Below are 14,121 nucleotides of genomic sequence, written 5' to 3' on the forward strand. Positions count from 1 at the left end.
TTCATCCCTTTGCCAAATCAAGCCCTTACACCAGGACTTTCCAATCAATCTAATGAAGGAAAATAGCCTATTGTTGTTCAGAAGGCAGGTGATGAGGAGTATACAGAAAGCATATTCAGGGCATGATCCAAACTATTTGCCCAGGATATAGCTGGTGTTGTTTTAGTTTGCATAGTCTATGTTTTGGAGGTCAGTCTGTTTTGGAGGTCAGTCTCTCTCAAGCGAGAGTCAGAACTGCTCAAACTTGAACTAGTCTAACTTTATTTAACTACAAACAGAGGAGGGTGTTTGCTCTGGTATTTCACTATATAGAAGACTGAGAGTCAGGCTTTCAGAGGAGGGTTTTTGCTGTGGGGTCTTTATGTAGGAGACTGTTGGTGCCTGGACTGGACTGAGTAGTCAGTAACCACACCCACAGCTTTTAAATACGGGCTAGAGAGAGGGGACTGGTAGGAGACTGTTGGTGCCTGGACTGGACTGAGTAGTCAGTAACCACACCCACAGCTTTTAAATACGGGCTTGTGAAAGAACCCTCACACACACACGGGCAACACCAGGAACAGAGGAATAGGGATTAACTTAACATTGGTCTGTCACATCACATCTTGCCTGGCTGTTGGAAGGTTAGAAGATGGCTGTGAATAAGTGTATCAAGTACTTGCTCTTCCTCTTCAATCTACTGTTCTGGGTGAGTCCTATGAACCTACATGTTTTACTTTAACTATAGTGTCCTTGATTTGATGTAGGTTTGTAATCGTGTGTGTGTGTGGCTAGTGATGTTTGTTAGTTTAGTGATAAACTAGTAGCCTAGTACACATTGTAATCCATTTTAAAAATCGGTTTACATGTCTGCTATGGAAATGAGATGATATTCAAATTTCTATGGAAACAATGTGTGAACATCACATGACTAACTTTCATGAATCCTTGATGACAAAATAACTCTGACCACTCCCTCCTTCGTATGGTTTCTCCTCCATAGAGCCATACTGGCTTTTTCCATCTTTCTAAAGACATGATCAAATCAATGATAATCCCATCTCGTCACTCTCTCAGCCCGACCAGAGGAAGGTTACAGCCAGGTCATAGCAGGCTAATGTATAGATGCACTTCTCAGATCTAAACCCTTCAAAGAATAATAACATGAATGACTTTCTCATTGGTCTCTGTCCTGAGTTTTTACAAGTAGTTTTTTTGGAAGACACGACATGGTGATTTAATCTGTGTGTAGGAAAAAACCTTATAGTCATTCACAACTCCCTATCTCTGTTTTACAACTTCTTAAACTAGTCTCCCAATCATAGCCTTGACAGGAAACATACAATAGTCTTCTACTGTTGATGTGGAAAATACCACTTTAAGTGTAGTGCTTCCTGTTTATCTGTCCTCAGCCTGTTGCCAGGACTGGTCCTGAGTTTTTCGTCTGTTTACCGAACCTTAAACAAACCAGAAACAGTAGTTCTAATTCTGTCTAGTCTCTGAAACAGCCCCCCCCCCAGGGGTATTTAGTGGAGCTCTAAAATATTGGGTAGATATAGAGCCTAAGAAGTATGTCACAAGACTCCATCTAGGTGATCAGATGGAAGGCTGGAGCTACTCGAAGGAATAAATAAATAAAATATACTATTCTGTTGCTTTTTCTAGAGCTGTTATCATTTGTTATACTATTGTTTCTCTATGTCCTGTACATATGTATGTTCAGTAGCCTAGGGGTTGTTTCTAGATGGGGTAGTGTAAAGTGTATTAAAGTCATGTGTTCTTATTAGCTAAACACTTTTGTTATGGGGTGAAGAGGTGCTAACCTGTAGTGGGTACAGCACTGTAATGTAGCATAACAGGTTGGAGACTTGCAGCACTGTAGAGACTCACAGGTTACAGCACTATGTACAGTTGCAGTCCGGAAGTTTACATACACTTAGTGTGGAGTCATTAACTTATTTTTCAACCACGCCAAAACTACAGTTTGTTAACAAGAAATTTGTGGAAAGTCGGTTAGGACATCTACTTTGTGCATGACAAAAGTAATTTTTCCAACAATTGTTTAGACAGATTATTTCACTTATAATTCACTATCTCAATTCCAGTGGGTCAGAAGTTTACATACACTAAGTTGACTGTGCCTTTTTAAACAGCTTGGAAAATTCCAGAAAATGTCATGGCTTTGGAAGCTTCTGATGGGCTAATTGACATCATTTGAGTCCATTGGAGGTGTATCTGTGGATGTATTTCAAGGCCTACTTTCAAACTCGGTGCCTCTTTGCTTGACATCATGGGAAAATCTAAAGAAATCAGCCAAGACCTCAGAAAAAATTGTAGACCTCCAAGTCTGGTTCATCCTTGGGAGCAATTTCCAAATGCCTGAAGGTACCATGTTCATCTGTACAAACAATAGTATGCAAGTATAAACGCTATGGGACCACGCAGCCGTCATACCGCTCAGGAAGGAGATGCCTTCTGTCTCCTAGAGATGAACGTACTTTGGTGGAAAAAGCACAAATCAATCCCAGAACAACAAAGGACCTTGTGAAGATGCTGGAGGAAGCATGTACAAAAGTATCTCTATCCACAGTAAAATGAGTCCTATATTGACATAGCAAGGAAGAAGCCACTGCTCCAAAACCGCCATAAAAAAGCCAGACGGGTGGGTCCGCCAAATGGGTCTTCCAAATGGACCATGACCCCAAGCATACTTCTAAAGTTGTGGCAAAATGGCTTAAGGACAACACAGTCAAGGTATTCGAGTGGCCATCACAAAGCCCTGACCTCAATCCTACAGAATTTGTGGGCAGAACTGAAAAAGCGTGTGTGAGCAAGGAGGCCTACAAACCTGACTCAGTTACACCAGCTCTGTCAGGAGGAATGGGCCAAAATTCACCCAACTTATTGTGGAAGACTACCCAAAACATTTTGACCAAAGTTAAACAATTTAATGCCAATACACTCAGTTAGTATTTGGTAGCATGTAAACTTCTGACCAACTGGGAATGTGGTGATAGAAATAAAAGCTGAAATAAATCATTCTCTTTAATATTCTGACATTTCACTTTCTTAAAATAAAGTGGTGATCCTAAGACGGGGCCTTTTTACTCTGATTAAATGTCAGGAATTGTGAAAAACTGAGTTTAATGTATTTGGCTAAGGTGTATGTAAACTTCTGACTTCAACTCTATTTGCATTAGGCCTGAGGACATGTTTCAGTACATTCCCATACTAATCTGTGTTTGGCCCTGGTCTCATTAACTTATGAAACTGGTGGTAGGGGAGGACTGGGCTAGACTACTACCTCTGACACTTAGTTGTTGGATAGAAGACATTGGTGCAAGTATCACTTAATCACTTAGTCAGTGTTCTACAATGTGCATGTACTGCCCTAACTGGTTTTCTCACTCTCGGGTGACTGGGGAGGAGAACTAATTCTACCTCCCATTGCCTCTGGAAGGTGTTGTCTTTGCGATGATAGCTTAACAAGCCTTCTCAGTTCCCACAGTTAATGCAGGGTCGTATTCATTAGTGCACTCCATAGCTAAACATTTTGCAACATGAAAAATGAATGTTTCTCAATGGACAAGCCTCTAGCCCTCCCTGATTCGGTCAGTTTTCTTCAGTTTGGTGTAATGAATGCAATCCAGATATATGGCTAAATGTCACCAGGCACAGTGATGTTTAGTGTGTGTGTGTGGTTGGAACTCCAAATTCTATGACTGATGTAGGAAATGTTGCCAGAATTGAATTATGTGAATTGCAGAAGCGTATTCTAAAATGGAACACTTGTGGTGATTGACTCCGCTGTCCTGGCGTCGTGAGGGAGCTTGTTCCACCATTGGGGTGCCAGAGCAGCGAACAGTTTTGACTGGGCTGAGTGGGAACTGTGCTTCCGCAGAGGTAGGGGGACCAGCAGGCCAGAGGTGGATGAAGGCAGTGCCCTTGTTTGGGTGTAGGGCCTGATCAAGGGCACTGTGTAAAGTGGTTGTTCCACTGGATATCATAAGGTGAATGCACCAATTTGTAAGTCGCTCTGGATAAGAGCGTCTGCTAAATGACGTAAATGTAGAATGGGAAGACTTGTTGCTCAGTGTTCCTAGCATAGCACTCACTAGTCATGTATCTAGACATAACTGTACTCTATGGTTTAGACTTGTGATATTTTCAGGCAGCCAATGTTGCCTCACTGCAATAACTGAACGCTTGGCATAGTACGTTTTGTGGTGTTCGTTTACAAAGGGTATTCAGTCTAAGGTGTCACCTGCCCTTTGGACTGGTGCAATTACTATTAGGTGTCCCAAATGGAACCCTAGGATTCCCTATAGTGCACTACTGTTGACCAGAGGGGTATACTACGAAGCAGGATCAGTGAGTTAGCCAGCAACTTTGAGAAACAAACAGAAAAAGGAAAAAAAAATTCTGGTTCATTTAACATTAAGAAGCTAAACCTAGATGTGTGGATGAGGGTATCTCTAATCACATTCCATTTGGGATGATATTCAGGCCAGTTAGCTGGCTAACTCCTTGATCTTGATTTGAAGCATACTACTCTGGGCCAATGGGTAATCAGATACCATTCGGGATGATGTCAGGGCCAGAGAATGACCAGGCCAGTCAATAGCTAGGATCTGCTCACAACCTGTTCTTTGTCAAAGACTCGTGTTTGCTGCCAGTCCAGTCTTGGCAAGGTGACCGTGTCTTCTTTATCTCAAGAATAAAACAAAATATTTGTTAGGTTGTCTTGAGTTGCTTAGCAGCAATCTGATAGGAAAAGCATTAGGTGGAAATGATACCCACCCTGCATTCTATTATTTGTAATGTGGTCTATTTACACGTCCTGGAAATCTAATTCCATTAAAAGGGATGTAACTGTTCATTGCATTTCCCATAGTTGTCTTACCACTCCATGTATTTGACCAGATGACTGTACCGAGGCTATAGTGTAATATATTAACCAGAGATGACTGTACCCAGGCTATAGTGTAATATATTCACCAGAGATGACTGTACCCAGGCTATAGTGTAATATATTCACCAGAGATGACTGTACCCAGGCTATAGTGTAATATACTCACCAGAGATGACTGTACCCAGGCTATAGTGTAATATACTCACCAGAGATGACTGTACCCAGGCTATAGTGTAATATATTAACCAGAGATGACTGTACCCAGGCTATTGTGTAATATATTAACCAGAGATGACTGTACCCAGGCTATAGTGTAATATACTAACCAGAGATGACTGTACCCAGGCTATAGTGTAATATATTAACCAGAGATGACTGTACCCAGGCTATAGTGTAATATATTCACCAGAGATGACTGTACCCAGGCTATAGTGTAATATATTCACCAGAGATGACTGTACCCAGGCTATAGTGTAATATACTCACCAGAGATGACTGTACCCAGGCTATAGTGTAATATACTCACCAGAGATGACTGTACCCAGGCTATAGTGTAATATATTAACCAGAGATGACTGTACCCAGGCTATTGTGTAATATATTAACCAGAGATGACTGTACCCAGGCTATAGTGTAATATACTAACCAGAGATGACTGTACCCAGGCTATAGTGTAATATATTAACCAGAGATGACTGTACCCAGGCTATAGTGTAATATATTCACCAGAGATGACTGTACCCAGGCTATAGTGTAATATATTCACCAGAGATGACTGTACCCAGGCTATAGTGTAATATATTCACCAGAGATGACTGTACCCAGGCTATAGTGTAATATATTCACCAGAGATGACTGTACCCAGGCTATAGTGTAATATACTCACCAGAGATGACTGTACCCAGGCTATAGTGTAATATACTCACCAGAGATGACTGTACCCAGGCTATAGTGTAATATACTCACCAGAGATGACTGTACCCAGGCTATAGTGTAATATACTCACCAGAGATGACTGTACCCAGGCTATAGTGTAATATATTCACCAGAGATGACTGTACCCAGGCTATAGTGTAATATATTCACCAGAGATGACTGTACCCAGGCTATAGTGTAATATATTCACCAGAGATGACTGTACCCAGGCTATAGTGTAATATATTCACCAGAGATGACTGTACCCAGGCTATAGTGTAATATACTCACCAGAGATGACTGTACCCAGGCTATAGTGTAATATACTCACCAGAGATGACTGTACCCAGGCTATAGTGTAATATATTAACCAGAGATGACTGTACCCAGGCTATAGTGTAATATATTAACCAGAGATGACTGTACCCAGGCTATAGTGTAATATACTAACCAGAGATGACTGTACCCAGGCTATAGTGTAATATATTCACCAGAGATGACTGTACCCAGGCTATAGTGTAATATATTCACCAGAGATGACTGTACCCAGGCTATAGTGTAATATATTCACCAGAGATGACTGTACCCAGGCTATAGTGTAATATATTCACCAGAGATGACTGTACCCAGGCTATAGTGTAATATATTCACCAGAGATGACTGTACCCAGGCTATAGTGATGTTTTGACAGTGCGTAGAAGCTCATTTTAAAGTGTCCATGGCTTAAGAACAAAAGTTGGCATTGTTTGCTGAAATTACACTTTACAATAGCGCTCTTGTCGAAGACTACACCCCAGTGTTTATTTTGGAAACGGCCCTCATTGCATTTAGCTTAAGTGCTGTGAGGTTTTTTCTTGCCATTCCAGGCCACATGGGGGGCTGTGTGAATATGGGGACTCATATTTGGAGTTAATCTCAATCAGAATCTTATTTTTTGTTATTTTTTTTAATCTTGAAGGGAATCTTTACACTTTTTGAAAGCCAAAATAATACAAAATTCATAGTCCAGTCATCGCAGAACGTCTTCAACATATATTTTGCTATACGTTGTAATCTTTCTAAATGAGCGTTCATTCATATGGCCCTGACATTTAACCTGATGTCCACAGGCACATAATGTGTTAGTATGGAATGCTTTCAAACAAATCATTCATCAATGGCTTCAAGTTACTGGCAAAAAAAATGTGTTTAGTCAACACAACTCCAATCAAATATTCAATGTATGTAACCTGTCACTATCAGTTCTGACCATGGGAGAATCTCTATTTAATTTCCTGGATTCCTCACATCCTCTCCCCTCTGGATTTAAGAGGAGAGGATCTGAAAATCAACTTAATGCAATTGAGATTCTCCCATGTGGTCTAGAGTTTACTGTTAACCCAGTAAAGATGTCTTCATGTGGGGGCTGGATGATGCTGTATCTCCTCCATTGTGGTGGTTCAACTGTAGTTCCTCAGTTGCCACCTGATGTAGCTAGTGTTGTGATTGTTTGAAATGAATCCACATTCATGTTGAGTTGATATGCAACAAGACCTGCTCATTTAATCCCAGTGACATTGAAATGCACAAATTTCTAAAGTTGATTCTAGATAAAACATTCATTTCATCTCATTTTGTTTTCCAGATCAGTGGCTGCATCATTCTTGGTGTCTCCATCTACCTAAAAGTGAGCAAGAATGGAAACGTGGTAAGGAAATGTCCAGTGTGACACTAAATTAATGCCAACACCATCAAAAGCCGTCTTTACACAGTAAAAATAGCAAATGTATACCCATCACCTTGAAACAAATGGATCCAGTCATATAAACCTATTTAGCACATATCTACATGTAAAATGACTAACTGTCTGTGACCCTCTCTCTCAGATATTGGATCAGGCAGTGCCGTTTGTAGACCTGCTGATAGCTGTTGGTGTCATCATCATGGTACTGGGCTTCCTGGGCTGCTGTGGAGCCATTAAGGAAAACCGATGTATGCTCATTCTGGTGAGGGGGAAACACACTCCCTTACAACAGCCAACGCTCACATTTACATTTAAAATGCTGCATTATTGTACACTGCATAGGTTAATGCTGTCCCAATAGCCAACCACTGAAGCGGTTCTAGGTTCTAACCAAACCAGTCTCTTCATGTGCAGTCGGAAACTATTCAGGCCTATTGACTTTTTCCACATTTCATGCTAGTCTTATTCAAAAATAGATTGATGGAGAAAAAAGTTAATCTACACACAATACCCAATAATGACAAAGCAAAAACAGGATGACATGTTTTTGCAAATGTAATATAAAAAAAAAATCACTGTTACATAAGTCTTCAGACCCTTTACTCAGTACTTTGTTGAAGCACTTTTGGCAGCGATTACAAACTTGAGTCTTCTTGGGTATGACGCTACAAGCTTGGCACATCTGTATTTGGGGAGTTTCTCCCATTCTTCTCCGCAGATCCTCTCAAGCTCTGTCACTTTGGATGGGGAGCGTTGCTGCACAGCTATTTTCAGGTCTCTCCAGAGATGTTTGCTCGGGTTCAAGTCCGGGCTCTGGCTCGGCCACTCAAGGACATTCAGAGACTTATCCGGAAGCCACTCCTGCATTGGCTGTGTGCTTATGGTCGTTGTCCTGTTGGAAGGTGAACCTTTGCCCCAGTCTGAGGTCCGGAGCGCTCTGGAGCAGGTTTTCATCAAGTATCTCTCTGTACTTTGCTCCGTTCATCTTTCCCTCAATCTGGACTAGTCTCCTTGTCCCTGCCACTGAAAAACATCCCCACAGCATGATGCTACCCCCACCATGCTTCACCATAGGGATGGTGCCAGATTTCCTCAAGATGTGACTCTTGGCATTCAGGCCAAAGAGTTTAATCTTGGTTTCATCACAAAATAATTTTTCTCATGGTCAGAGTCATTTCGGTGCCTTCTAGCAAACTCCAAGCGGGCTGTCATGTGCTTTTTACTGAGGAGTGGCTTCCGCCTGGCCACTATACCATAAAGGCCTGATTGGTGGAGTGCTGCAAAGATTGTTGTCATTCTGGAAGGTTCTCCCATCTCCAGAGGAGCTCTGTCAGTGACCATCGGGTTCTTGGTCACCTCACTGACCAAGGCCCCTCCCCAATTGCTCAGTTTGGCCGGGAGGCCAGCTCTAGGTTGAGTCTTGGTGGTTCCAAACGTCTTCCATTTAAGAATGATGGACGCCACTGTTCAACGCCACGTTTTTTTGGGCTATCCTTCCCCAGATCTGTGCCTTGACACAATCCTGGATCGGTGCTCTACGGACAATTCCTTCAACCTCGTGGCTTGGTTTTTGCTCCGACATGCACAGTCAACCATTGGACCTTGTATAGACAGGTGTGTGACTTTCCAAATCATGTCCAATCAATTTACCACAGGTGGACTCCAATTAAGTTGTAGAAACAAATCAAGGTAAACAAGATGCTCAATTTCGTCTCAACAGTCTGAATACTTTTGTAAATAAGATTATAGTTTTTTTAAATAAATTGGCACAAAATTCTAAACCGGTTTTCGCTTTGTCATTGTGGGGTGTTGTATGTAGATGTAAGAATGTGGAATATGTAAAGGCAATGTACCTACACACAATCATTTATTTAACCTTTTTATACAAGTCAGAGATGGCATCTCTTTTGCAAGAGTGACAAGTATGAGACGGTTTCCCAGGTCACCCATTGGAAAAGACTTCTGTGGCCAGTTTTTCACAACTTTTAATCTGGATCAGAATGATCCAGAGTCTGTAAATGATCTGATCCCGGATAGCAAAAACAGACAATCTGGCTGTTTTTGAGACATCTTTTTTCCCCCTCCAGAAAATAATTGGATAGATGCCAAAATATCAAAATCACAGAATCCAGATTTTCAGTGGTTTGAACTGGCCCACACCATGCCAATGTAATGGACAGCTTGGGGTACTACTTCACTATTACAGGGACACAGATGAGTAAACTATATTAATTAAAATAAGTCAAATTTAAAATGGAGCCTGCAAATCCCTTATACTGTGCCTTCAGAAAGTATTCATGGGGGGTGGATACTTTTGTAAATGTGATTTCTCTACTTCATTTTCAATAAATGTCTAGAACATATTTTTGCCATTATGCAGTATTGTGCATAAATGGGGGGGGGGAAATGTGTTCACTCCATCTTGAATTCAGGCACACAAATTGGGTAAATATGTTTTCGGTATCAAAAATAGCCTCTTCACTTGAATCCTGATTTTTAAAAGGTGATATGGGATTACCAAATCTGTATCTGAAGGATCAGAGTATCATTTCAGTTTGGAAAACCCCAAATCAGATTAAAATGTTAGATATGTTAAATCCAGATAACTGTCCCCTGGGCTCGATGGGACTTCATGGACAAATATCATGTGAGCGGTTATTGTTTTGTTTCAGTTCTTCATCGGGCTGCTCCTCATCTTCATCCTCCTGTTGATCGCCGGAATCCTGGGAGCTGTCGGAGAGAAGAAGGTAAGAAGGAAACCCTTACTGGTTGAATCAACGTTGTTTCCACATTTCAATGACATACGTTGAACCAATGTGGAATAGAAATTGCATTCTGTGCCCAGAGGGATGTCTCACACACCCACTGTTAGTGAGGGGAAGGTAAGGAGGATGTCATCACCCATGATGACACTTGGTGCGATCAGATTTTTACATTTTATTCATTTAGGAGATACTTTTATACAGAGCGACTTACAGGTGCAATTAGGGTGCCTTGCTCAAAGGAACAGCGACAGATTTGTCCTTTGGTCGGCTCGGATTCTAACGTTCGACCTCTCGGTTACTGGCCCAACGCTCTTAACCGCTACTGTACCTGTTGGGACAATTGAATTCCTACCATTTTAAGCCCCTCGTATACCGTCAGTAGCTTGACACTTCTTGAATGTGGTAATAAAACATGCTTTCCACACCTGTTTCATGTGTGACTCCCCTACTGTTCAATGACTGTAAATTGCCTCTTCCAGTCTCAGGTGTGGGTGAAGGAGAGTCTGGCGAAGCTGCTACCACTGAGGGACCAGAAGCCTGAAGTTCAAACGGACATTCAGAAACTGGAAGTTGAGGTACCGTAGAGAATTATGTATAAAGAAAATCTGTCCAATTATGGTGTCTGTGAACACACAGGCAATGCCGTTGAGGTACTCGCTGTTTTGATGTAGTACACTTCATCACAAGTTAAATGAGTTCTTTGATCTCTCCTGATGACCAACAGGGCCATCAGGAGAGATCAGCCAATGAAGTTGAAATCCCCCCATAATTCAAAACTCCTCAATGCCACTACCATGATAACACAGGCTTTTGGACTCGAGTTTTCTATCCATTTCTATCCATGTAACAAGGCAAGTCAGTTAAGAATAAATTCTTATTTACAATGGCAGCATAGGAACAGTGGGGTCACTGCCTTGTTCAGGTGCAGAACGACAGATTTTTTATTTTTTATCTTGTCAGCTCGGGAATTTGATCTAGCAACCTTTCAGTTGCTGGCCCAATGCTCTAACCACAAGACTACCTGCTGCCTCCAAAAAGTGGTGGTTTCACAGGTCCCAAGATGAATCACCTGGACATAGGATGCGCCACAAATAGTACCAATTCCCTGTAGTGAACTACTTTTGAGCAGGACCCATAGGGCTTTGGGGTGCAATTTGGGATGTAGAAATTGATGGTCCTGTCATGAATGTATGAATAATTATTGGTTTAATTAGTCGGGTCCAGATTAATTGTTCTAATTGGCAACGAATGTTATTTGATAATTTTGTCGACTAACTGAATAACTAATAAAATGTTAGATGGGCTGCAACCTAAACAGATTGTAGTAAAATGTTTTGCAATGGGAAAATGACAGTGTGCCTTTATTGAACACAACCCCTGTGTTGGTGAGAGGGAGGGTTAACTCCTTTGTTTTTCAGGCAAAGTGCTGTGGACTGATCAACGGACCCTCTGACTGGGGCTCCGCTGTCCCCAGCTCCTGTAACTGTGTTGACACCACTCAGGTGTGCCAAAGTGCAGGAGGACGCCAAGTGTACACAACGGTAAGCAGAGAAACACTAATAAAATACTATTTAGAAAACTCTTTCACGGAAGGTGGATTTACTTGATATGAAGGAAACATCAATAAATGCACACTACATTACCACTACACTACCATTCCACTACACTACCATACACTACCATTCCACTACACTACCATACACTACCATTCCACTACACTACCATACATTACCATTCCACTACACTACCATACATTACCATTACACTACCATACACTACCATTCCACTACCATTACACTACACTACCATACATTACCATTACACTACACTACCATACATTACCATTACACTACAGTCCTATAAACAGAACCTGTACAGGGAACTGATCTACAGCACATGAAACCATAGAGGGTTCCAGGATGATACAACCATGAACCTCCAAGTAGCGTCTTCATACAATTAACTTGACCTGGTGTTCACTAGTGTTGACTGTTTGCTTTGTCCTCCACAGCCTTGTGTCACATTTGTGACTTCCTTCATTGAGAAGCACGCGATTATCGCACTGGGGATTGCATTTGGTATTGCAGTCTTGATGGTAAGAATCCAAAAGTCCAATCTCTATAACAAAGCCTCTATTAATACATTATATTATGCACTGTACTGGTCATAGAAATGGAATACATTTTTATTGTTCTAGTCACTGTTCAGTACTGGTCTGTTTCATCTTCACTAACTCTTACTTTATGGCTGTTGTCATTGGCATTAAGATGGATATGTGCAATTCACTGTTCAATACTTAGTGAATGTATCCTGGTCCCAGATCTGTTGGCACCTTCTTGGCGACGCCGATGGCTGTTTGTCATTGCCAATTAACAACCTGTTGGCAAGACTGTACAAATGGATCTGAACCAGGCTAGACACCACAAACTGATGTGGGCCTGGGCTATAGCCTGGTAGTGAATGGGTTGTGACGTACCTTTTTTTTGTGTTTCAGCTCTTTGGAATGGCCTTCGCCATGACCCTGTACTGCCAGATTGGGAAGAGGGACGCCAACACTACCTAATGCAGCAACACGTGATACACTTGATCTAGGGTTGTGGTCAAGTTGAATTGGAAGTCATCAATTCAGGAAGTCAACTGAAATTCCAATACAATAATTGAAAAAAACGGGATCTATTTTTAATGATTTCTCAAACTGAAAAGCAGAAGTTATTTATTCCAAGTTTTTACATTAGCAATGTTAAATACAATTCACTTCCTCAATTGACTGACTTCAATTCAAATTGACCCCAATCATGACTTGATCAAAAGCTGGCTTTGACATATCCCATACAGCATGCATTCAACATGTACTTTATACTGAAGGTCAGGGTTCAAATCCAGTCAATTCAGGAAGTACACTGAAATTCCAATTCTCTTCAATGAGGAACATGTGGAATGGAATTAGGTCTGCTTTGTGAATTGACTGGACTGGAAATGGAATGGACCCCCAACCTGCTGAACATCACTATGGACCGCATTGCATCATGCGTTTCTCGATCATATACCTGCATCAAACGATGCTCTTATTTGGGTTTCAGATCTTTTTAAATTACGGCAGTTTCTTCACTTGTGAAGTTGATTGATCCATATCTCATTGAAAATGAATTTGTGTATTTTTTTAAGGAGCTCTGTTTCATTGTCTACTGCTCTACGTCTCTCTCTGAAGTAGAGGGCTTTGCTGTCCATACACTGAACTTGGTATTATTCATGCTAAAATGTTTAACATTTATCCCGTTATATTGCTATCTTCTCGTAGATATTAAAGTCTGATGGTAATATTGATCACGCTGTATATACATTTACCTGTTATATATTTGAGTTGTATAATGACTGCAGTACATGTCAGAATGTCTTCTGTTCAAGGCCTGTGACCAAAGTCTTTATGGCTGTTCCCCTTTTTGAGTCACATCAGAAATAAAGATGTAGTAATTCACTTGGTTGCCTCATTTGCTTCCCCTGCCTCCAGCCCGCCTCTTCAGAGAACAACTTTGACTCATTACTTAAACACTTTTTTCCAGCTCAGACTCATTAAGAAATCCGGTCCCATATTCATAAAGCCTCAGAGTAGGAGGGCTGATCTAGGTTCAGTTTTGTAATAGATCAGATTACATGGACGGTGGTGGGAGATCTGATCCTAGGTCAGATTACATGGACGGTGGTGGGAGATTTGATCCTAGGTCAGATTACATGGACGGTGGTGGGAGATTTGATCCTAGGTCAGATTACATGGACGGTGGTGGGAGTTCTGTTCCTTCTGTTCGTGGGGTCATGGACTGTAACACAAC

General features: G+C 41.4%; 1 protein-coding gene across 1 annotated transcript; it reads left to right on the forward strand.

Annotated features, from left to right (window-relative positions):
- The first annotated feature begins 259 nt into the window (after positions 1-259).
- Positions 260-13,769, forward strand: LOC106609841 (tetraspanin-8). Its single transcript, XM_045722417.1, has 8 exons — positions 260-688; positions 7,431-7,493; positions 7,672-7,791; positions 10,202-10,276; positions 10,774-10,869; positions 11,713-11,835; positions 12,306-12,389; positions 12,789-13,769. Exons 1-8 carry the CDS (start codon positions 632-634, stop codon positions 12,855-12,857), a joined length of 687 nt encoding a protein of 228 aa, XP_045578373.1. The 5' UTR covers positions 260-631; the 3' UTR covers positions 12,858-13,769.
- Positions 13,770-14,121: the final 352 nt, after the last annotated feature.

Source organism: Salmo salar, chromosome ssa07 (assembly GCF_905237065.1).
Source record: "Salmo salar chromosome ssa07, Ssal_v3.1, whole genome shotgun sequence".
Taxonomy (NCBI): domain Eukaryota; kingdom Metazoa; phylum Chordata; class Actinopteri; order Salmoniformes; family Salmonidae; genus Salmo; species Salmo salar.

Coding starts and splice junctions, on each gene's coding strand:
- LOC106609841 (XM_045722417.1), top strand. CDS start 632: ATGGCTGTGAATAAGTGTATCAAGTACTTGCTCTTCCTCTTCAATCTA. Junction 689..7,430: donor TCTTCAATCTACTGTTCTGG/GTGAGTCCTATG, acceptor TTTGTTTTCCAG/ATCAGTGGCTGCATCATTCT. Junction 10,870..11,712: donor TTCAGAAACTGGAAGTTGAG/GTACCGTAGAGA, acceptor TTTGTTTTTCAG/GCAAAGTGCTGTGGACTGAT.